This window comes from Hermetia illucens, chromosome 2 (genome assembly GCF_905115235.1).
Source record: "Hermetia illucens chromosome 2, iHerIll2.2.curated.20191125, whole genome shotgun sequence".
Lineage (NCBI taxonomy): Eukaryota > Metazoa > Arthropoda > Insecta > Diptera > Stratiomyidae > Hermetia > Hermetia illucens.
This window is the reverse complement of record NC_051850.1, coordinates 116,049,461-116,074,942: the sequence shown is the minus strand read 5'-3', so window position 1 is coordinate 116,074,942 and position 25,482 is coordinate 116,049,461. Positions and strand designations below refer to the sequence as shown.

General features: G+C 41.7%; 1 protein-coding gene across 7 annotated transcripts in view; it reads right to left on the bottom strand.

Moving 5' to 3' along the window:
• Positions 1 to 25,482, bottom strand: part of LOC119649635 (protein furry) — a 582,748-nt gene that overhangs the window by 524,704 nt on the left and 32,562 nt on the right. For all 7 annotated transcript variants that reach the window (XM_038051881.1, XM_038051885.1, XM_038051884.1 and 4 more), the window contains exons 6-12: positions 25,085 to 25,425; positions 24,884 to 25,022; positions 24,706 to 24,826; positions 23,621 to 24,549; positions 23,432 to 23,558; positions 23,176 to 23,371; positions 9,543 to 9,725 (exon numbers count right to left, since the gene is read on the bottom strand). In XM_038051881.1, the coding sequence (XP_037907809.1) occupies positions 9,543 to 9,725; positions 23,176 to 23,371; positions 23,432 to 23,558; positions 23,621 to 24,549; positions 24,706 to 24,826; positions 24,884 to 25,022; positions 25,085 to 25,425 (2,036 nt within the window). The remainder of the gene's footprint in view (positions 1 to 9,542; positions 9,726 to 23,175; positions 23,372 to 23,431; positions 23,559 to 23,620; positions 24,550 to 24,705; positions 24,827 to 24,883; positions 25,023 to 25,084; positions 25,426 to 25,482) is intronic.

Below are 25,482 nucleotides of genomic sequence, written 5' to 3'. Positions count from 1 at the left end.
ACGAAAATGTAAATCGATATCAAGAGCAGGATTTCAACCTCGTGAGGACTTATTATTGTTTGGTGGGATATTCAAGGAATTATTCAATGGAAACTGATAACACGCAAGTATACTCCAACAGCGGGAGTATATTGTGCCCAGCTAAAACCTCCTGAGACAACACTGGGAGAAAGATCGTCCGTTCCTCATGAATAGAAATAACGTCATATTTCGACGCTACGCCTGACACTGCTATACTCACTCAGAGAAAAATTGCGAAGTTACAACGGTAGCAAATGGTCTAACCCAAATACTTCCCTGATCTCAACCCTTCTGATTTTTATTGTTCCGCTACCTAGACAATCGTTCCAAAGGAAAAGATTTTTTTAACGAAGATGCCCTAGAAGCCCTAGAAACGGGTAGCCCCCAATCTCATCTGGATTTTACCCCGTACTGTCACTGCTGCTGAAGAACGTTATCTACAAGGTCGTTCTTTATTATCTTTTCTATTACGTACAACCAAAACCTATGATTATATATAGATTTGTAGAAGCTGCAGTTTCGGGCAAAAATCAAACTATTTATTGTCCTAAAACCCGCCGCTAATAAGCACATGAGGCCCATTGGTCGAAAGCGCGGCAACTACCCTCGGCGCAGAACCAATTGGAGTTGCTACGTCTTTCCTAATGTAGAGTCTCCGTCATGAAGTTAGCAGAACTCTATCCTAAAGATCATTAGAATCGGTTGGGAGCCAACTAAAGACCAGCCTGCCCAGTGTAGGAACTAAGACAAGCCCTTTCCATCATCCAAACTATCTGAGTTTTACAAAAAGGGGATTTTGTTGCTACCATACTGTAAGCAGTATGTAATAGACCATGAAAGAAACTACATATTAGTTCAAAAATGGAAATATATTTTTTTTTAAGTTTGACTTTTTTTAAAGAGACAAAAAACCTATGCACAGCGCGTTCATATCCCTGAACACAATTAGATATCCACTTTTTGAAAAGCGAGAGGAAGTAATATAGTCACATCTACATTTGCGGATGAAACTTCGTTTCCACCCACTCATGTTGAATCTCGATTAGCATTTTACGTCCTACAGCGGCATTCAAATTTGGTCGAACAATAGGTGACCACCTGGAAGACCAAAGTCAATGAGTCAAAACGCATTCATATAACATCAACGCTCCGTCGGAAAACCTGCCCTCCAATCAACTTAAATGGAACTCAAATTCGCTAATCTAATGGTGTCAAATGGATAGGCGGTTTACGTGGAAAAGACATATTGAAGCAGGAAAGCAACAGATGACCATTAAAGCTACGAATCAGAGCGACATATGATTGCGCAAAATGCCACGTGATGAACCGAGATAACATCTTGAAGGAATTTAAAGTCCAAATGGAGTCTCAGTATACAGTATCTCTGTAGAACATGAAGGCGTTCAGTTGATGATGTCATCTTTTCTCAATATATCAACTAAAAAATGATATCCATTTCCTTTCGCTGAATCATTGACCAACACCAACAAAACCAAGATCCTCATATACTGAGAACCTAGGTTTTGCTCATCAGCCGATTCTTGTTTGCATTAATCGGGAGAACGTTGAAGGCGTCGATTGACTTGTATATCTAAGAGGTGATGTTTCTGTCCACTTCGCCTTCGCCTTTGTGTCCAAAATTTGGTAGTGCTACATTTTTAACTCCAACATCAAATTGAGGCTGCTTTGCGCCAATGTTCTCTCTGTGGTACTATATGAAAGTATTACTTGGAAAGTGAACCCGCCACTGTTACTCAAAAGCTCGAAGCTTTCACCAACCCATGGGTGCGTTTTGTCATCGGAGTGTTCTGGCCTAAGACAATAATTAATCTTCCTTTTCTTCAGCTTTTGTCCAGCGTATCAAGTTATCGTAATTTTGGCCGCCCTTTTGGTCGTTTACCATCGACGTCGATGTTCAGACCAATCTTGGCAAGAGAATTCTCGTTGGCGCGAATTACGCGACCATACCATCGAAGACCCCTCTCTCGCAGTTTTTCCACGATCGATGCAACCCCAAATCGATCGCGGATATCTTCATTTCGAATGTGATCAAAACGTGTCACGCCACTAGTCCAACGCAACATCTTCGTCTCGATTACCACAAGACGCCGTTCATTGTCTTTTATAGTCGGCCAACACTCAGAACCATAAAGAGCGACAGAACAGACGATATTGCGGTAAATTTTAAATTTGAGACGTTAGTTGATACGTCAATCACAAAGAACACCAGTTGTAGAACGCCACTTCATCCAGTTTGCGTTAATGCGTGAAACAATTTCATAATGTAACTCTCCATTGGCTGATAACAATATAGGATAGGCTGAGGTCAATATTTAAATTGCTCAGTTCTGTGCAGGTCACGATGACAGTGATTGCGACTGTTTCATGGGGATCGGTGGTCAAAAGTTCTGTTTTATTCAGATTCAATCTGAGACCGTGTTGCGTGAGGCGATTATTCCATTTTTGGACAAGTTGCTCGAGATCAATTTTACTATTAGACGCTAGAACAACCTCATCTGCATAAAGCAGTGTATAGGGCGCTGGACGTTGGATATCCCGTGTGACAGTGTCCATAACAAGCACAAAGAGGAGTAGTGAGAGGCCGCTTCCTTGATGAACACTACAAGACCTATTTTGCTGCATGAGAATATTTTTTGTAGTGGAAACGCCTTAGTTGATCGTTGCTTGAGTCTCACAAAGCCATAAATGAAAGTGGCACTTTGAAAAGAATCCTCGTATTGATGTAAAGCGTTTAAACACAAGCTCAAGAATACACCACACTAGCCCTCAATCGGCAACTTTCAATGATTATAGATATGTAGTATTATCAGATCGAAAAATCACAGTTCATTTTCTCCATGACTTGGAATTGCGCTCTTTATATGCAAACAATAAAAAATATGTTCTGCAATTCATATGAGCAGGCACTTCTCCAAGTTCATAATCCAACATACTGGCCCCATTTAACACTTTTTTTTCTGAAAGAATGCCATTCAAGTATTACAATCATCCGAATGGTATTGCATATTTTGTTCATTTCAAATATTCCAAAGAACAATGCAACACTCTTACAGATTCTGATATATGCACTTCTTGATAGAAGCACAGATAATTTTGCTAGAAGTCCCCAAGTGCTTGCGAAGCCAAAAAGAAACATGATTCGCATGCAGGCTATGAACAATTGGAAATCGCTCACGATTATCTTTTGTGAGATAGGAAATGAAATCCACCTAAGACGATGAGTAAATGAGAAATATTTCTTAAAATTGATGTGAAGAGAATCAATAAAAGAATAAGAAAAAGACTTCTAAATCGACATATAGTATGGGATAAGAATTTCCCAGGATATTTGAAATCATTTGGTCATAAAGCCTATTAAATAATTATTAAAGATATTCTCCACCAAATTGATTCTCCTCGCTAATCTCTTCGATGATGCTCTCTGGTTGATTTCATCAAAAAAACAGGAATCCATTGACGTATAAGATTATCATTGACCCCGCGTGAAGCACAACGCATCAACTACGTTTGTCTCAGCTCCCTCTAAAGCTTACACTTCTCTTCTACTGTTCTGCGCCACGGGTTTCTAGGGCCATCCTAGGATTATGGAAATACGTTTTATTAATTTAAGAGGATTTGGAGGGCGTAAACATGAAGAAAACCGGGAGAAGGTATATTTTGGAAAATTTCCGGAGTAACCCTTTTCAAAATTTGTGATTCAATTAGTTTATTTTTTATCTTTACGAGTGAACAACCGTGCCCCAGAATAATTTCCCCGATTCATGAACCAAGTAATCCTTTTGGTAGGAATTATTGACAAGGAATTATTTTTTAAGTGACTTCAATTAATTCAAGATATGTATATGCATATTTGGAAGTTGGAATATTAATTTGACAGTGCTCATAAATTTCGTCGTTATGTAGGCTACGGAATCGTCCGTCCTCATGTAGGGGGTCAAAAATTCTTCGGAGGATTCTTCTCCCAAACGCGACCAAGCGTTTGCAATTCTTCTTGTTAAGAATCCGAGTTATGAGGGCTGGCAAGATCACAGTCGTGTACAGTAAGAGCTTTGAGCCTATGGTGAGACGTTTCGAGCGGAACAGTTTTTGTAAGCTGAAATAGGCTCTGTTGGCTGACAACAACCGTGCGCGGATTTCATCATCGTAGCTGTTATCGGTTGTGATTTTCGACCCTAGATAGGAGAAATTGTCAACGGTCTCAAAGTTGTAGTCTCCTATCTTTATTCTTCCCGTTTAACCAGCACGGTTTGATGTTGTTGGTTGGTTGGTTTTCGGTGCTGACGTTGTCACCATATATTTTGTGTTGTCTTCATTGATGTGTAGCCCAAGATCTCGCGCCGCCTGCTCGATCTGGTTGAAGGCAGTTTGTACATCTCGGGTGGTTCTTCCCATGATGTCGATATCGTCGGCATAGGCCAGTAGTTGGGTGGACTTAAAGACGATTGTACCCCTTGCATTTATCATACATCAGCATCACGGATCACTTTTTCGAGGGGCAGGTTAAAGGGGACGCATGATAGGGCATCCCCTTGTCGTAGACCGTTGTTGATGTCGAATGGTCTTGAGAGTGATCCTGCTGCTTTTATCTGGCCTCGCACATTGGTCAGGGTCAGCCTAGTCAGTCTTATCAATTTCGTCGGGATACCGAAGCCAAGAAAGGAGCAGCTGACAATCACTCAAGAATATTCTCACATCACGTAGGCACTTTGCAGATAACAGACAGAATTAATAAGAGTGGGCTTTTAACCGAATTTTCCAATATTTGATGTTATGGCCCTTACTCTTACAAATACATCTAGTATTCCTGTGTCTTTTTTATGGTGCAAGACTTTAGAAACTTAGTTCCGACGATTTTTGGGAGTAGGCAGGCAAGATTCTCGATCATCCATTTCCAGCGACTTAGTGACTCAGAAGTGGGCAATTTGGCTACTGTGGCGTGTAATGCTACAAAAGATAATAATGGAATGGAGGAAATCAGATCCACATATATTTTTTGTAAGAGCTCGAAGCTTAAGAGATCACCACGGAGGAAGTGCCGATGGCCATCGGAACCCCGTTTCTGTCATTAAAAAGACACGGAGTATCCACCAAAATATCAAAACTCTGACAAGGGGCATTAAAAGGTTGCCTGCGGGCACCGTATTGGCTACGGAGCTGAAAGTTCGTTCTCAAACACTAGCGCGCACAGTCCTACTTACTTTTTGTAGATAGAAAATGCTCGCTACACAATAAACAATTGCGGTACGTGGTAGGTACTTGCAAAATTCCATCCAGCTATCCATGAACTTTTTTTTTCATTGAACATGCCAACTTAAAACGAGACCGTCACAAAGATGAGTTATGTTTAACCTCGCCCGTCGTCAACGTATTAAGTGGGCCAGTGAATGAGAAAAACGCACCAGCATCAAATAGCAAAGCTACGTGGGAAAGTAGAGTACCCACATTAATTTAGCGAGAAGTCAGGAAATAGTTTCCACTGTAAGGTGGAAAATATGTCGGATGAGCATAAAAAGGATGTGGAAGGCAAAGGGAGAAATAGCATGCACTGAATGCTGAATTGCATGGCTAAATAAAGTTTATACAAATGATCTTCAGACACTGCGAGGCAGCAGGTCCTGTCTGACAAACCATTCGAAATTCGGTGGCAATTTGGGAAACCTATCGAAATTGCGATAATGCTACGTGCATAAACAATACGTCTAGGAACGCTGTGTCCATATCTACAGCTATTACCCTCCTCCAAGTGCAACAATAGCGCAATATGAAGAGATGCTAGATAATCTGGTATGGGATGATAAATATCACAGCCGTAAAACTGACACTACAAGCATTGCCATTAAGAAACACCAAGAGAAGCATCGCCTCTTTACATTGCGTTTCTAGACCTAGAGAAGACGTTTGATTGGGTTCTACACGAACTCATTTGGTATCTCTACGACAACAACTAGTGCCAGAAAAACTCATTCGATGAGTCAAATTACTCCAGTATGATCCGAAACACGAAACACCACACCTCTTTGTGCTTGCTATGGACAGGACATCGAACGTCCAACGCCCTCGTACACTACTTTATGCAAATGATGCTTTCCTGACGTCTCAAAGCAAAAATGATCTCGGCCATCTTGCCCAAAAATGGAATTTTCGCCTCATGCAACAAGGTAAGGTAGCTGAATCTAAATAAAACTGAACTTTTGTCAACCGATCCCCATGAAACAGGCATAATCACTGTCAATGACAGTAACCTGCCCAAACTGAGCGATTTAAATATCTCGAGTTCATACACATTAGCGCAACTTGGATGACGTGGCGTTCCAAAACTGGTGTTAATTGTGATCGATGTATCAACGAACGTTCCAAATCCAAAATTTACCGCAGTGTTGACCGACTATAAAAGACAATGAATGGCATATCACAATAATGGAGACGAAGATATTGCCTTGGACTAGTGGCATCATAATGATGGCATGTGACACCACATCCGGAATAGAGACATCTGCGATCGATTTAGCGCTGCAGCGATCGTGAAAAAATAGAGAGAAACATGTTCGATGGCCAAGATTGGTCTAAACATCGAAGCCGGCAATAAACATCCAAAAGCCCGGCCGAAAAAACGGTGATATGCTGGATGATTTGAAAGCCTCGCGACTGCATCCAAATCAGGCAAATAACAGAACAAAATGACGCAACCGATCACGACGACCCGACTTGTGAACGAGACAAAGGCTAAAGAAAAAGAAGTGGATCTGACATACCTCAGTGTCTCCCCCCCCCCCCCCCCCCCCTTCACAACAGAGGAAATGACAACCGAGGTCACAACCCGTAAGGAACAACGATAGAAAAAGTAAGTCAGCTCTGCCAGCATATAACTGAGGTATGTAATGCCACGACGGCGATTCCACCACAGAAGGAAATCAAACTACTGGTGGAACCAGGAAATTTCATCGTTGAGATCATCTTGTATGAGAACAGGAAGACTTCGCCAAAGGGCAAGGGGATTTGGAAGAGGAATTCTTCTTCGAAATGCTCGTAGTAACCCTACAAGGGCATACGGGAAAGTAAATGGAAATACTAAATGCAGCTGTACCTGGAACCAAACACGAAAAATTTTTCTCTTGGTATCTTGAACTTCCTTCTCCTAACTTTCATGATTTGAATTTTAGATAATTCGAAGTTTCCCGTATGTCCCATGGATTTCGAGTTAATCAGATTTGACTGAAGTTCATAGGCACATTCGAATCGTACATTATGCAAGTAGTGTTTCTCACCCAGTGGAAGAGGCAGAAGCTGGTTCTGCTAAGCCCCGAAAACCATCTCGCATGCTTTCTTCAAATTGCCCGATGGAAAAAATTTTGAAAAGGGTTACATTCGACTGGCGGCTCCCATTCATCAAGCTAGTGGCTGGTCTATCTGAGCGGCAGCACAGAGCGAGCGTCTGCTACACAGTTGATGCGATAGCAATTTTCGTGGATTTGGCTCGGAAAATGTTGCCCATTGGTAAATGCTGCCGGGCGATGACAATAAATGTCAGAAATGCAACCAATTCGACCAACTTGGATTGGATTAAGGGCACCTTAAACTGAGTGTCCTTAGGTACTTAGCTCCGTTGCTAGGAAGTTATCTCTAGGAGAAGCGTCAAGCGTACTTAGACTATGTGCAAGAAAAGGCAGTAAAAGCTAGTTTAACTCTAATGAGGATGTTACCTAACAGCGGAAGTCAATATATTGTCGTCAGCTGCTCATCATAAGGGTGGCGAAACCCATCTACTATATGCAGCTTCTGTTTGAGCAGGAGCAATGGGTAACGTAGTGAATCAGAGAAGGGTGAGTTTCGCATACCAGATGTCTACCACATATCGATAGCATCGGGAGAATAATTCCCTCGAATCTACTAGGGAATGAGGCACACTATGTATACCAGAGAAGAGGGGCAAGCCGGAAGGAACCGGAGAAATACTTCAGCAGGGTCCTGCGAGGATATGGGCGTACAGGGTTTAGTTGATGAGAATTCCACACACTGCTATAACCTGGCGCTCTCTAAAATTACGCTTGCCATCCGTAAGAAAAAATGTATAGTATTATTAAGGCACATAGAATAGTTCTAGAATGAATTATTCCCTGAAGGGCTTTTTACTTAATTTCCAAAATGAAATAATTCATTCACTTTATTGAAATAAATTTTAGAATTTTGAGGTGTAGGGTACAGATGTCATGCAGGGACATTGGATTTTTCAGATTTTTCGGATGGATTGAACAGTTTTCGAGAAAATTGCGTATACCAGATAGACGAACAGGCAGACGAATAGCCAGACAGTGAATGGATTTTAAGAAGGTTTTGTTGTACACAAAACGTTAAAACGCTATATTATATCATGAGAGAAAAGATCTATTCCTCTCTTCGGAACTGTTTATCGAAATTTTCAGAGGTTTCTTAAGAAATTAATGTTTGCAAAAACAAAGGAAAACAGTGGTATTTTCTGAAATTAAGGGTTAGGAAATGTACTAATTAATTCCGAAACTGCAAAAACTGAGGGAGCCAATGTTGACAACTGGTTGAATTTGTTGTATTCAAACCTGCCCTGAAGCATAGATCTTTTTTTTTCTAGCCTACTAACGAGCTTAGTTTTGAAATGAGCATTTATATATTCCTCTTTCTAATATTGGCGCGCCCTTTCGCTGATATCATATCAGCTATTAAACTTCCAATAAAGCTAGCACAGCTAGTTTCTCGATTGTAATCCAGTAGGACCAAAATGAAAATGAGACATTGAACCACTGTAAGTCAGGAAACCATTTAGGTAGAAGAAACTGCAAGAGTAGAATGAAAATAACTCGGAGAAACTCATTGATGTCAATATTTACAAAAGTACATTAGTTTGAAATACATAAGTTTAAAATCACTCCTAAGAGCTCGGATGTCGAGAATCATCCCACACAATCATTAAACCAAAAAAAAATTTAAAAAGGTTAGAAGAGAGTAAAGAATAACTACGAAGTGGAAAATTAGATACACAAAGTAAAGGGTGAGCACGAGAGATTAAGTCAGAATAGTTCTATCTTACATTATCTCACAAACAATTATAGAGAAATATAAAACTACAAAAGGTCTTTAAGAAATATGCCATCGGAAAAATAACTAAAATTACGGCACTCCATACATAATTATATATTACTCAGGACAGACACAATATACACAATTACAAATCACAATTAGCAACCATAACCAATCACCGCACATAAGCAAAATGAAATGTTCATTTAAAATGAGTTAGGAATCAACTGAGCAAATCGACCCCGAATTGTTAACATGAACGAACATCCGCATAAATCATGTGTCCTTCCGTAGTTACCAAAACGACAGGAAATTTTTCCCACAAATTCTGAATAGAATTGATTTAATCGAATTACGACGGAATGTCTGTTCATATATCAAAATTCAGGAAGTAATGAAATACATGTGTGAGTGCAAATGGAATGGGGATGACAATAAATCCATGTACTTACCTCAAACTCAAATCAGGAGATGCACATCGAATTGCTACGCTTGGTATTTGGGGCACTAACCGCATAGCCATGGCCACTTGATTCCGCCATAATTTGAGATAATGATCCTTTTGACTTTCGGTAGGAGTTTTCTTCGTGGGAGCCGAGCTTCTCAGAAGTGAAGCGCGATTATCACTTACGGGTCTGTAAAGGAAAATCATTCATCACTTATTGCCTTTTCAATATGTCAAGAAAGCATTTTATATTAAGACTATTTTTTTTATTTATTTCATTGACGATATTCATTAATCATTTAGTATTGTAATCGAACTGAAGAAGGGAATATCTCATCATCCTCAACGGCGCAACAACCGGTATCCGATCTAGGCCTGCCTTAATAAGGAACTCCAGACATCCCGGGTATGCGCCGAGGTCCACCAATTTGATATCCGATGTCTGGCGTCCTGACTTACACCATCGCTCCATCTCAGGCAGGGTCTGCCTGGTCCTCTTTTTCTACCATAGATATTGTCCTTATAGACTTTCCGGGCTGGATCATCCTCATCCAGACGGATTTTATCCACAACCACAGAGCATTCTTCTCTCGAACGCGACCAGGAGTTGCCCGGATTTCATTGTCGTAGCTGTTATCGGTTGTGATTTTCGACCCTAAATAGGAGAAATGATCAACGGTCTCAAAGTTGTAGTCTCCTATCTTTATTCTTCCCGTTTGACCAGGCCAGTAGTTTGGTGGGCTTAAAGAGGATCGTACCTCTTGCATTTATCTCAGCATCACGGATCACTTTCTCGAAGGCCAGGTTAAGGAGGACGCATAATAATCCCCTTGTCGTATACCGTTGTTGATGTCGAATAGTCTTGAAAGTGATCCAGCTGCTTTTATCTGGCCTCGCACATTCAGGGTGAGCCTAGTTAGTCGTACCGAATTCTCTCATGGCCGTGTACAGTTTTACCCTGGCTATGCTATCATAGGCGGCTTTAAAGTCGATGAATAGATGGTGCAACTGATGTCCATATTCCAACAGTTTCTCCATCGCTTGCCGCAGAGAGAAAATCTGATCTGTTGCTGATTTGCCTGGTATGGACCAATGATGGTCTTGGCGTATGGGGCTATCCGGCTTAGCAAGATAGCGGAGAATACCTTATAGATGGTACTCAGCAACGTGATACCTCTATAATTTCTGCACTATATTTTTATGTATGGGACAGATAATGCCTCGTTGCCAGTCGTCAGGCATTGATTCGCTGTCTCACATCTTGAGCACAAGTTGATAAACCACTTGCTGTAATTGGTCGCCTCCATATTTAACTAATTCGGCTGTAATTCCATTGGCTCCTGGCGACTTATGATTTTTAAGCCGATGAATTCCACGGTCTGTTTCTTCTATACTCGGTGGTGGCAGTGTTTGTCCGTCGTCTTTAGTTGGCGGGACTTCCAACTCGCCGATGTTCTGGTTGTTCAGTAGTTCATCAAAGTACTCATCCCATCTCTCTAATATGCCCATTCTGTCGGAAATCAGATTTCCCTCTTTGTCTCGGCAGGATGAGAATCGAGGTGTGTAAGACTTCTTGGTAAAACTTCCGCGCCTGGTGCGGTTGTTCCCTGTACTCTTCGAGTTCACAGATCTGTTGGTTCGTCCAGGCTTCCTTTTTCCATCTTTGTGTGTGTTGCTTCTCCGCTCGCGCCCGCGTTCTTTGAGAATGCAGCATTACTTGGTATGCAGCATTCGTCCGTTCCGTTGCTAGCTTACATTCATCATCAAACCAGCCGTTTCGACTCTTTTTCCGGCTGGGGCCAAATATGTTATTGGCCGTATTTATGATAACGTTCTTGAGGTGATTGTTAAGCATCATTTGTTGATGCGTCATCTCCAGGATCTCTGTTGTCTGCGGTTATTGCGGCATCCATTTCCCTCTTATAGATGTTGCGGAGGGCTGTGTTGTGAATGGCTTCAGTGTTAACTATTACCTGATTGTCACAGGTGTTCTAGGTGGTGTTGTTATTCGAGCTCGGGGCACCATGCCAACGAGATAGTGATCCGAGTCCATATTGGCCCCCCAATATGTTCTGATTTTCATCAAGGCTGAGGGGTGGCAGCGCTCGATCAACACGTGGTCAATTTGGTTGAAAGTGGTCCAGTCTGGAGAGTCCCACGTTTGTTTGTGGGCGGCTTTCGGCGCAAACCAGGTACTTCCAACAACCGTTTCGTGTGACCCTGCTAATTGAATAATCCGCAGTCCGTTATCATTTGTATTTTCGTGTAAGCTATGGGAGGCAACGTATCGCCTGAATACGGGCTTCTTCCCTACTTGGCTGTTAAAATCCCCAAGTATGATTTTGATATCATATCTGGGACAGGCTTCAAGGGTTCGTTCTACTGCCTCGTAGAAGGTATCCTTCTCCGACTCTGCAGTCTCCTCTGTAGGGGCGTGGACGTTAATGTGGCTTATATTTCTAAATTTACCTCGCAAGCGCAGAGTACATAGCCGTTCGCTTATGTTTTCAAAAGTCAATAACAGCAGGTTTCATTTTTTCGCAGACTATAATATATGGTGTAGCGACTCTTCTCCAGGAAACCGGTCCCTGTTCAACCGATCTCCTGTAACGCTGTTACATCAGCCCTATATTAGGACAGGGTATCGACTAACTGCTTGGTAGCTTCATCTCTGTACAGGAAGCGCACATTCCAATCGTGGTCAAAGGGTAGTATAGGTCCGAGGGCGAAACGTGGAATGGTACCCATGATGGAGCTTAAATCCTGGGAAACGCCTGCTGAACCAACACCAACACGTGGTGACCACTGGGAGCTCTTTCTTGACGAAAAACTGCAAACCGCGAAGGATGAAGGCGAGTCTCCCGCGCCTAAAAACGGGACAAATTGTACCAACTGGTCCTCCAGGGTGGGGGTTGGGTAGGGCTGACAACGCTACACGGAAAACAACTTGTTACGAAGCCACAACAGGAGCGTCGGACTGGATGGATAACACAACGATGAACCTGGCAACGACAAAGGAGAAGGAAGGGAATATCTAGCTCCCGAAAAAGCGCTATATGTGAAATGAGACTAATTGAGACTGCCCGTTGTTATAGAATTACGAAGGCAGAGGAATATGTCACAGAAAATCGGGGCACCGGCACTTAAGTGGAGATCCACCGAAGTTCCCGCTGGCATGAATGTCAAGTTCTGGGTAAGTCAATCCGTCAGGGTTTTGACTGATTTTGACTCCATCCAACCCTCCTTAACTCTCTGCAATTCCCTTCTGAGGAATACCCTCGAGTACTGCTCCATGATCTGGTCACCTTCCCGTAACTCGTTCCCTCTTCCCGCTTCCTGAACCTCTCTTTCCTACAACAGCGTAGATCCTATTTGGATTTATACACATTGTTTAAGCTTTCCTTGGGTCTGATGAACTGCTCCGCCGCTAACGACATCACCTGGCGTCCTGCGTCTTACAACACACGTAACGCAGACATTTTCAACGCGCCCTTCGCGGTGCTCGAAGTCTACTTCCATTCCCCGATTCCTAGGCTTTGCCGAAATTACAACTCACAACAGCTTTGTCCTTTAAACTTCTCTCCTTTGAGTAGTTTTAAGCATAGGATAAGATTATTGCTTTCTCCTCCTCCTGAGGACAATAAGTGAGTTTTCTCTATTTGTTGTCTGTTAAATAAATAAATAAACTCATCGGACACGGCCTCTCCTCTACCCTGGGAGTAGCGTGATCAAAAGTGGCAACAGGTTGCAATCGCTCCATTTATATATAATCGCAAACATGACATGAGTGCGAATTATATTGAAGTGAAATCCGTCGTATGTCCAGACCTAAACTAGGCCGAAGTGAATTTTTTGTTGTTACACCATTGATTGAGACCTTAGCGCAGTGTTGCTGGTTCAGAGTCAAAATGACATGACAGCACTTGGTTTCGCTTGCGCGAATTTTCTATTTTATAAATCATCGAAGTTAATGGTAAACGACCAAAAGACAGGCCGAAACAATGGTGGCTTGATACGCTGGATGGGGATTTAAAAGCCTCGAGATTGCATCCAGATCAGGCATTTTATAGAGCCAAATGGCAAAACCGATCACGACGAGCCGACCCCACTTGTGAACGGGACAAAGGCTGAAGAAAAGGTGCAGGTTGCGTTTAGTCCTTTGCACATTTAGAAATCATTGTAACTTCTGAAACTTGGGGAAACAGACGAGACGTAGAATTGCGTTGAATAAAGGAGCCCCCTTTACTTGGACCAGCTGTACTATGACATGCGATGTAATATTTTTTGGAAGATTGGCGGTACATGGGTGTGAGGTAGAAAGCTGTGCGCCCACGGTCACTATTTCGTTAAATTTCAAGAAGGCTTTATCTATTTCACTTCTGGGTTTTAAGGGAGTGTTGATTTGCAGATGAGTGTTTATATACTTACGGAAGTTCGTTGATTGGGTTGTTAATTTCCTTTCCCTTGCATCGTTTGTTATAGGAGGTACCCTCACAAGTGTTATAATGACGGACAAGTGATCTGAAAACACCTCATAGTTCACGGCTTGGTCGCTATCAACTCTCGCCACACAGTTTTGGTAACACCAAAGTCAATGAGACGATTTCAAGTCTAGTGCCTAGAGCTAGCACGTCCCCCAACTTTCTTCCCTTGGGAGTGATCAGTCTGGGTCCCAAATGAGTGTGCTTAGCATTAAAATCCCCAGCGGCCAGAAATCTATTCTCTAGTGTGTCAAAAAATTCTCCGAATGTCTGAGAAGTCAATTTAAACCTTGGAGGACAATAGATCGCGGTGATGCTTGGAGGTAATCTCCTAGAAGATAATGCTTAATGCAGGATCTGATAAGCATTCCGATACTGCCGTGGACTTTTCCTTCCGGATGCTTAGTGTCGTAGAAGCAATACCCAATAATCTAGAAATTGTTTTTGTAAGTGAGATGCGTTTCGGATATGAGCATTATGTCGACTTCTTTTTCAAACAGGAAGTGTCGTATTTTCAGTTTATGCCGGCTAACGCTTTTTGCATTCCCGTGACATATTTTGTTAGATCTGGGTCTGACTACGCATCATTTCTTGCATCATGTTCTGCATCGAGACCAGAAACTGGTTCAGCGTTTGAATCAGTGTAAAGAAAAGTCCATCCAGATGCTAGATTGAGGCGCAAATGCTAGCATAGCTCACGCCTTATTGAGGTATGTTTTTAGAGTCTTCAGCCACAGATGTAGCGGGAGTGTTGCTTGTTTCTTACAATCAATTCTGCACTGGGTAGATTACAGTATGTTTCTGTTGACCAAATTCTTGACAAATCTGGCACGGCACCGGGTCAGGGCTTTTACGCGCTCTTCTACGACAATTCTTGCATAAAACAGATAGCGTAGGTTATATATTGGGTGCGTTTCGTCCTTCTTAAATTTAATTCCATCAGATTGGAATTTCACACGATAGAGCGGCTGGGGAATCATATCGCGATTTATATCATTATATACCGACCTCACCTGAAATTTTTCATCCTTCAGAGCTTCTTCAATCTCTGACAAATCAACTCCTAGTTCGTTCCGCCTTTAGCACTACTGTAATGCCCTTGGAGCTTTTCAATTGGTATGTGTAGAACTTTTCGCATTCTTTACCAAAGCTGACTATTACGTTTCTGTAGTTGTTTTCGACATATACGACATATGCGACATATTTGAACCTTAGTTTCATGGATCGAGCCTTTGATGTATGGGACCACGTGGTAGGGGTTTTTGCTAAATAATCTTGTGAGCTTATCGACAAGTTCACTAGAGTTTTTTGCCCCAGGTGTAGTGGTGGCGCGCCGGCTTCAATTTTGGTGTGTTTTCAACAACTATTTTTTCTTGATTTGCACTAACCAGAGCAAACCTATTTTGATTCGGGCTGTCGTTTTTGTCATGTTTGGCTAGCTTGGGTGGATTTTTACCGGCAATCATTAGCCGCGGGCTACCCTTACGTTTGGAAATCAGAATGTATCTGTCCAGGCCAATCTTCGTTTTCAAGATCTCTTTCATATTACCAATTGCTCTCGAGCTCGTACTCTGTACGTTTGGAACGGAGGAATATGGATCACCTTTACTTACAACCTATCCTGACGACGCCAAAAAACCTATTGAATGAACGACCCAAATTTTGTTTCACACGAACAAGTGGTTTCTTGAAATGAAACTCTTTAAATTATTGTTTTCACAGTACCACAACTAAAAAAATCGAAGTTCCCAAAAATTCACACCGTCAAAATATAACCAAGGTCTCTTACAAGTCACTTTATATGATTGGCGTAGATCCATATGTCGTTTATGGCGCACTCACTCGTCGACTATCCTGGGATAGTGGGTTCTATTGTATAGTGTAACCCATAATACAGTTGTCGCGCTTCCTTAATCTGTCACCTTTCCACCGACACTTCTACTACCTATAAACACGTCCATCGACATCTGATCCGTACGCCAAGGTCTTCATTCCTTATTGTATTAGATCGGAATACCCCGATGACACAATGCACACATCCATTGATGAAAACTTGGAACTTTTGAGTAATAGCGGTGGTCACTTTCCATATACTACCCCCATATAACAACACAGAAAGAACATTGCCGCGAACCAGCCTTAACTTGTTGGTAGCGTTAAGATAATTGCATTTGCAGTTTTTGGACAAAATAGCGAAGGCAAATATAGTGTTTTAATGCGTCAATATCAAGTTCGGTGCAACAACAACCGTTCCTAGATATACAAATTGATCAACGTCTTTGATATATTGGCCATTAATTCAAATCGAAAAAGTGGTGTTTATCTTCAGTCCAGCTCGGCTCCTTTTCTATATCCAGGGCCATTTGCCCATGTTTGAAGAAAAATATCGACGTCCTCCAGCCAGTCGCATTAAGAACGTCTTCGATATGGAGAAGAAAAAGTGGTGACAAGATACAACTCTGGTGGACTGCGCTCTCGACTTCAAATTAATCTGAGATTTTATCTGGGTGCATCATGTGTCATTTTGCGCCATCATGTATCGATCTGTTAGTTTCTAAAGAAGGCTTCTTTTACAAGTATCCGCTTGTTTTTGGTTTTTCACTGTTTGCTTTTTATCCTTCGAAGCTCAATTCTCATTTTTGGATGCTTCACCCGCAATTCCATATACCGTCCTTCTTAGTGCGAATCCCAACTGCAAATTATGGTAAGACATATAGTTCTCGGTTAAACAACGATAAAAGCTAATGAATCTGAACAAGCCTCCCACATTACGGAACCGGGCTAGCGAAAAGGCAAACAAGCGCGTGCCGACAGAAGACTTCAGTTGAGCTACTTAGTACTTCGGTGCCAGCCTACAAAGTCGAATTTCACCACCTATTCCACCTGTGCTTTGTCTCATACAAATATTTTTTTTAAATTGGAATATCTCTATTCAATGTCAACATCAGGAAGTTTCTTATGATCAAATCTGTAGCTTATTATTTTTTATTTTCTGTTGGTTGATCCCGCATTGAATACAGGCCTTTCCACTTACGGAGTCCTTCGACTACTTCCTCTATGAAGTGTGGTAGAAGTTTTGAGCAGTGAATGAAATGATTCTCCTCTATCCTTAGTTCCAAATATATATTGACAAGAGCTTTAAGCCGTTCATTTCATTTCAATCCCATCTGAAAGGTTGTCGATGTTCCTTCATAAAATTATTCCATCATCTTTTAATACTTTTCTTAGAGATAAATTGCCATGCGTTTGCAATGTAAGCCCACTCTGCTCCTACATTTATCGCTTAGGCCCAAATTGGTTTAGTTTTTAGCTTAGTTCGTTGTGATTATGTCGATGCCTAATGGAAGACGGTATATGTAGATTTGGATTTCAGATTTAACCCCAAGTGCAGACCTATACAACATCGGAAGAATTAACTCCGACCGCTCACACCAGCCGCCGCCTAAACCAAGCTCCACGTTACCCGTCAATACACGCTTACTCGCCACATTGGTGGCCAATTTGGAAAAAGGGATTATTTGCTATTTATCTTGTTTTAAACCTGACGCATTTGGAGAAGGAAAAAAATAAATAGAGACCATTACATCCTTATCTGATACCTCTTCCGGCCGTAACTGTTATTCAGGCACGGCCTGTATAGTTCTGGTGCTAATTTGACATTTCCATTGAGATGCCACTTTGGTTGCCGTTTTGAATTCATAAGAAAAAGAAAGAAGAAAAAAAGATTGTTGTCCATGTTTCCTTCTTGAGTCAGCCAACTAATAACATTATTAGAATTAAATTACTAAAGTGAATGTAAAAAAATTGATTAACTGGCGTTCGAGTAAGACGTAGGAGTAAATAGGAACTTGGGGTTAAAAGGCAAAGCAGCAGGTTTTGAAGTTGGCTTTTTAATGTATGAAACAATAGAGGTGCTGATATATCACCACTTGATGATCACTTAACTTCGCTTACGTATCGCGTCCGCAGAAAATATCGTTAAGTGTGCGCCGTGACAAGGAGGCAGAAGCTGCCACAAATAATTAGGCTTTCGATACCGTACACCACTTCACGAAGGAACTTGCAGACGGTCGCAAGTTTCTCGGTGATCCTATAGGGAAGGTTAACGGTGGACTTCTCATCCACGACGATGAGTAGCTTAACAGGTCAAGGGAATATTTCACCATGGTTCTTAACACTTAAAATGAACACCAACAAAACCAAAATTCCCAGCCTGATTGGTCACCGCACACTCCCTATCTGCATTAACGGGCAAAACATTGAGGGTGTCGATCGTCGCCGAGCTTGATATCACTCCACGGGTTAACAGTGATAAATCAAACTTTGCTATTTTGTCTAAAATTTGGAAATGCAGATACGTCAACATCGACATAAAATTCAGATTGTTTCGTGCCAGTGTTCTGTTTATCCTATTATATGGGAGCATCTCAAGGAAAGTGACCACCACTGTTACTCAAAGGCTTTAAGCCTTCATTAACACCGGTCTCCGCGTATCATCCCCGCACTTTGTTCTGAGAAAATCTCGAACGATGACCTGAGCCATCATACCGGGCAGGCTTAATAAGTATGTTAATTAGCGGGCGGAAATTTCAGCGGATAGTTTACACTTTACGAAAAGGCAATAAAAGCATTGCTGGGGTCGCCCTCGAAAAGACCTAGAGTGAACTAAAGCGCATTATGTATTGCAACCAGCAATACATAATCACATCCCCACATTCCACAACTGATAAAAATCCTACCCTGGCTATGCATTACATTTTGGAAAGAATTGAAGATACTATTTTAGCAGGCAGTGGATCTTAATCCGGATTTTGAGTTGCACGTCACTTCGAAAGCACAACCATAAATTAAAATTGAAGTACAATAAGTGTTTGCATTATTATTATTAATAAATTATTTATAATTGCCGGAATAAAATTTTTGTTAGTTGCATTCAATTTCGTAGAGTTACCATTATTTTTCAAATGCCTGCAAACCGAGATCAAATCGACGCGGAAGGACTCAAATTCGCGCGTGTTCATTATAACGAGGCCGGTACGCATCTGACGCTATTTATTGTGTCAAACGATATCGGCCCAATAGCGATAGCGGCCTACGGTCAGAAAACTTGCTGACTGCTAAAAATGAGTTTAATGCAAAGGTAAAACTCTGACGACTATCGAAGTTTATATTTGATTGATATCCTGTGTTAAGTTTCTCGGTTACGAATTTAATGGCAATGATAGTCAAATTCTCCCTGCAAAGATTGGTGCCATAAGAAACTTTTCGCACTCAGAGACTGTCAAGCAACTTCAACAGTTATTAAGCATCCCCTTGCCTTAGACTGTTGTTAAATGGTCTCAAGAGGAATCCTGCTGCCTTTATCTGGCCTGGTCAATCTTATCAGTTTCGTTGGGATACCAAATTCTCACATGGCCAACTACAGTTTTACCCTGACTATGAGATAATTCAACGGAAGGTCATATTCCAACAGCTTTTCCATTGCTTACCGCAGAGAGGAAATCTGATCTGTTGCTGATGATGTTCTAGGCGACTTATTGGTTGAAAGTAGTCGCGCCTGGACAGATCCACGTATGTTTTTGGACCTCTTTCCGCGCATTTAGTACGACACTGCTAGTTTGGATAGCCCACAGTCCGTTAACATTGGTAGTTTTGTGTAAGCTAGGGAAGCCAACGCATTGCTTATATACGGGCTCCGCCCCAAAATCCTACACCGCATACAAAATCAGTTCCACTTCGAAATACCATCCCCTTACTCTATCCTTCATAAATGACCGCTGGTGGTACTGTGACGACTGGAGTCGGGAGTACACCTTACCACCACCGCAACACATATACATACCACAAAAGATAAAAATTGCCGGGAATTGCATTTTGGAAAGGATTGGAGGTGCCATTATAACAAGCAGTTGACCTCAATCCGGATCTTTAGGAACATTTTACCCCAAAGGACATCCATAAATTGAAATTTCAGTAAATCTCTACATTATTAACAAATTATTACTCCTACAAAGATTTTGTTGATTAGATGCACCAAAATCACTGCAGTATCAAAATGAACATGTGATTTTGAAATGTCATATCATCATATGATATTTATGATCCCAAAAAAAGGTTGAACGGCAATTCTAAAGCTTTAGTAACCGTAGCAACAATGTGGTGATTGGTATGTATACTTCGATAACTTTCATTTCCCTGACGTTGAGGGCATTGTTCGAACACAGAACGAATCAACTACATTCACGGAATCGGGCAAGCATATTGCGATTAGCCCCCATCGAAAGTAATTTTGCATTGCAAACGTTGTATTCACTTCCTCGTTCGTTCTCTTGAATCTAAATACGGAAACGGAAAGCTAATGGTTCACATGACCGCTGCGGATAGTGATAAGTCTGAATTATCAGAACCCAATTCCGTGTCAAAACCCATGCGCCGTAAAAACGCAAACTTATCTTTGCGTTCGTTAAGAAAACAGAAATAATCGCTTATAACCTATGCTTCACTTGCAGGTGGTCCTAAGTCCTTTGGGGCCTAATGTAACGTTTATGTTCTCATTTTTAATCACATTACTTCCAAAAAAAACTTCACATTTAGTCGAAGCAATGAATGATTAGGCGGAAATTGATTGCCCCTTCTAGAAGAATTAAAATATTTAGGATGTTGATGTCCTCAAGCGAAGTAAAACCACTGGCCTAGGTCGATTTCCCGTAAAATTTAAAAATCGATTTCTTCGAAAATTACACTCGCATTTAGTTTGAAATTCTGGAAAATGAGACCGTTTCGAAAGAGTGGATGAAAAGCATATTTGACGAAATCTTAAAAAATGTTGCATACTAAGACCCCCGCGAAATACCTTGAAAGCTGCGCTCAAGAAGAGGTGGTTCCCCGTTCGTCCAGCATTGAATACGAGTACATCAAGAATGTTTGGATCCTAGTGGAACATAGAATTCATGAACTTCATCTACTTTTGATTAATATCGGGTGAGTTTAAGTTTAACCGAGAATGCCATCAAAATTTCTACTACAGGGATATTATGGAGAGACTAAATGCTTTCCTCTTAATAAATGGTGCATCGACCAAAACAATATTCTGTTACTTCTTATGATCTGTGGCATACATGCATTCTTGGTTCCTACTGGTCGAATCTGGAGAAAATGAAAGAAATCAACAGGACAATGGCATATTTCCTCAAAGACGACGCCAGCACCGGAAACACAAAGGACACAGCAGTCCGCCGTCCGCTGCCCTCTGTCGTCTCTCGTCTGTCTGCTGTCGTCTAACGTCTGTCATTTCTCCTCCGTCCTCCGCTGTCCGCCGTCCGCCGCCCACTGCCTTCGGTCGTCTATCATCTGTAGTCCGTCATCTGTCCTCCGTCCGCTGCCCTCTGTCCGCTGCCCTCTGCCGCCTGGCCAGATGAGAAGGAAAATCATGTCGGGAGTAGCACAGTGATCTACCCTAGGGCCGGACCCCTGGAACGCTTCCTACGATAGTCTACAAAGGCTCGATATGCCTGAAAAGTTGCGCCTAGTCGGTGCGCCTGGACGACGCTACGGCACTTGCTGCCGAACGCACTGTTCAACAGGCGCAAAGCGGACTTGGCATATTGATGCAACAAGTAAGCGGATGGATGACTGCTCATGGTTTCAGCCTTGCGCTGGAAAAAACCGAAGTAATCATCTTGACTAGAAAGAAAATACCGACCCTGCGTCTCATATCTATCAATGGTTGACTATAGAGTCAAAACCAGCGGCTAAATACCTTGGTTTAATGATCGACTCGAAGATAAGCTTCTTTGAGCAAATCAAAGCAGCAGCGGATAGGGCTGCAGCAGGAGTCTCAGCCTTGAGTCTGCTAATCGCGAATGTTGGGGGCCCTATATTTACTAGGAGACGTCTCCTTGTGGGAGCAACGCGGCCGATTCTGCTCTATGGCGCAGAGGTATTAGCTGATGCCCTTGACAAGAAGGTGGATCGTAAACGCCTTGCTCAAGCGCAGAGACGGGAGGAGCTTTACAAGTGGCATCTGCTTATCTCATTGTCTCCGAACCGGCGGTGATGGTGATCGCGGGAGTGATCCCCGTTGTCTTCCCTGCTAAGGAGTGTAAAACTATCTTCCGCCGTAAGGGTGAAACCCCGTAAAGAACGGCATCCATATCGAGTTGCAACTATCTTGGCAAAATGACCCAAGGGACAGATGGACTGCGCGACTCATCGACAATTTAGACCGATGGCTGAACCGAATGCTCGGTGAGGTTGTTTACTTCCTTACCCAACTTGTAAGTGGGCATGGAGGTTTTCGGTCTTACCTGCATAAGATTAGGAAGACGCGATCTCCGGTAGGGTGTTCTACAATGGAGTGGCGGTTGCGCATTATGTTCAGGCTCTTCTTAATGCGAAGAAGATTTAACTGATGGCAAGGGGTTCCCTAGGTAAGTGTCCGGTCGTTGTGGTGTATAGCGAAATGAAATCTCAGATGCTTTAGAAAAACAGAGGATTCTGTTTCCTCCATGCCCGGACCGGAACCAGCAATTAGGGTGTCAGTAGCATTGGCTAATGCTGCTATCTAAAACTGGGATCAAGCTTCCCATAATGACAGGCTGAGCCTTAACGTTGCTAAACACACCAAACTTTTTCTGTCAGAACCTGTCGGAACCAAACAAACAGACTGCGGTAAACTACCTTTGGATAGGCCAGTTAACGCGCAGACGAGGACATATCTCAAATCAAAGAAAGGCAGCTATTATATTGCTGACTGTGCCGCAATACACTTACTTCGAATATGCTTATAATTTTTTATATGACACCCAAACGAACTTCATAAAGGAAAATTACACCATTGCACACGAGGCAGATTTGAATAGATGGATGTCGCTTTTATCTGTTCTGGAGTAGAGCCGAAGTCACCGACATATCTGTCTCAACTATTATAATCTGGAAAAATTGATTTCCACCAAGAAAAATTTTACAATTAAAGCAACAAAAAATTTCGAAATCTCTTCATCGACTTAGAAGATATACAAATTTAGATTGTTGCCTTTTGCGTCGAATTATCAAATCATTATTCCCTCATGGTGGACGAAATATTATAAAAACACGGAGATATAACTTTACCGTCATAACTTTGCATCGAAAGATAAAAAATTATAGGACAATACTCACGTTGGATCGATAACACCAAACAACGTTGTTACTCGTAGATAACAAATTGGCCAAGCTTGAGCCACGACTGAAGGACATTGTTGCAAAACCTTATTTCTCTCCATGAATCCAAACAAACAAGCTGACCAAGGATCAAATTGTTGTTGATTACCTGACTGCGACAAGTTTAATGTCGATGTTGATGATTTGGAGGAGTCTGTAAATGAATAGAGCCATAAACACTTGTGAAGTACACTGGAACAAATGGAATTATTACCGTCAACGTATCCACTGACCCAGATACCGCTATTTCGATCTACTATCCATTGTAGATCGATGACATTTGCATTGAGAATTGCCGTTTTTTCGGTTTGAGGGAGTAATGGTAATATTTTCTCAAGGACCTGAATATAGATTTCAAATTACACTGAACAAATTTTCTTCAAATTTAATGAAAAAGCCTTACCTGTGGACAACATTTATCGATCACATCAATCAGCGGGGGTTCAATTTCAAGCAATCCAAGTGACTTCATCAACGTTTTCACCTCTTTCAATATCAACGTAGCCAATTTTCTAATGAAAGGACGACTGTTGCACAGCAGGACTAAAGCAAATCCTTGCACATAATGAAATGTTGTAGCCAGTGGCATCTCATTCTTTTTCTGAGGATCCGTTAAATTCACTACTGTTGGCTGTGTCATACTTGAGACTCCACTCGAATTCAAGCTAGACGTTCCGCTCGAATTGGAATTCGACGTGCCCACTTTAAGCATGCTTGGTTGCTGAGAATTGATGCTATCCTTTACTCCGACTTGAGCTGAGCTTGTTGTTGGCGTTTTCAAATTGTTACTTGCATTTGCTATATTATTATTTGCAATATTACAGCGCCAAATATTCAAAAACACGAGCAATAAGCGTGTACAATTCTCCAACAATTGAGGGAATGTATCAATCACATCACGCACTACAAACTGTGTGTAGCCGTGAACTACATCCTGTCGCCAATCGGGAAAGTCTAAAACTAGAGTTTGCAGTGATTGATGCGTTAACATACGCAATTCTTCGTCCATATGGACTGTTAACCGTGAAAGCATATCGACAAGTTCCAGAGCAGTCATAGTATCTGGAATGAGGCGCGGAACCGCAGCAACGCATGTCCGAAATAGATCTATTCGCGGCTTTCGTTCACCCGTAAGCATCTCATCCGGCTCTTTGTTTTGGTTTTGGGTGTTTGTCATCATTAAAGGACGACCGTAATGAACATCCAATGCACGCAGTATATCCACAAATACTCGTCTAACATGTGGAAAATAATTGGACATGCCAATGCTCCGGGCAGTGTCATCAGTTAGCATTTTATTGAGGTATGTTTTCTTGACACGTAAAGTATTGCCTGGAATTTTTTAATAGGTAAATTATGAATAGGGGTCGAGGACCAAGTAAAAGTAACGAGAGAAATACATTAATTTCAAAGCATTTATTGTTAAGAATGAAAATCAAATCGAAAATTATCAAATGAGCCAGAAACAGAAGAATCTAGCTCACATACCTGAAGGTAAAACACCGACAGTGCGCGGCATTGGCGGCTCTCCGTCCTTTTGTTGCAACGAATCTGCTACTACTAAGAAGGCTCGCAGGCCAATACTCATTCTCTCTGGTGTCATAATAACCTTAATTGAAAATAAAATTATTAATAAACATATTATCTAGCTAGGCTTAAGCTTTACTTTGATAGAACGTCCAACCCAAAGCAACTCAAATACAATTTCTCGCATAGCAAAATCCAATCGCTCTTGTGCAATGAACTGTATAATTTTCACAAAGATATTTAGGGGTGTATCCCTAGGGACGACAGTTTTCGAACCTCTGCAAAATGTAAAGCAATTAACAATCTACTCATTTTCAATCAGTCAAATTTACAATCTCACCTTGGAAACAATGAATTGACTATGCTTTGCAATCGTGAATGCGTCGCTGAATTCGATTCACATTTAATTCGAATCATATAAACCCACAACAATCGATACAATGACTCCAAAGCCACTCGGCTCATTTTCGAATCACGATTCTTCAAGTTACTTAAACACATGGCCAAGAAGTAATGCCATGAATTCAGGAAAAATGTCTTTTGCGAGACACAAAGCAGGCAGGTTACCAGCGGAAAGAGGGCCAAGCGATGTTTAGATTTAGTGCAAGCGTCTAATGTCGGCGCATATAATAGTTCCACAAAATTTTTAACGCAAGGTACATTCACTTCGTTTTTGACAGCCTTTTTAAATAGAGGTAACAAACTGTTAGCTGTTTGACTGTTTCAGATCAAAAGTGA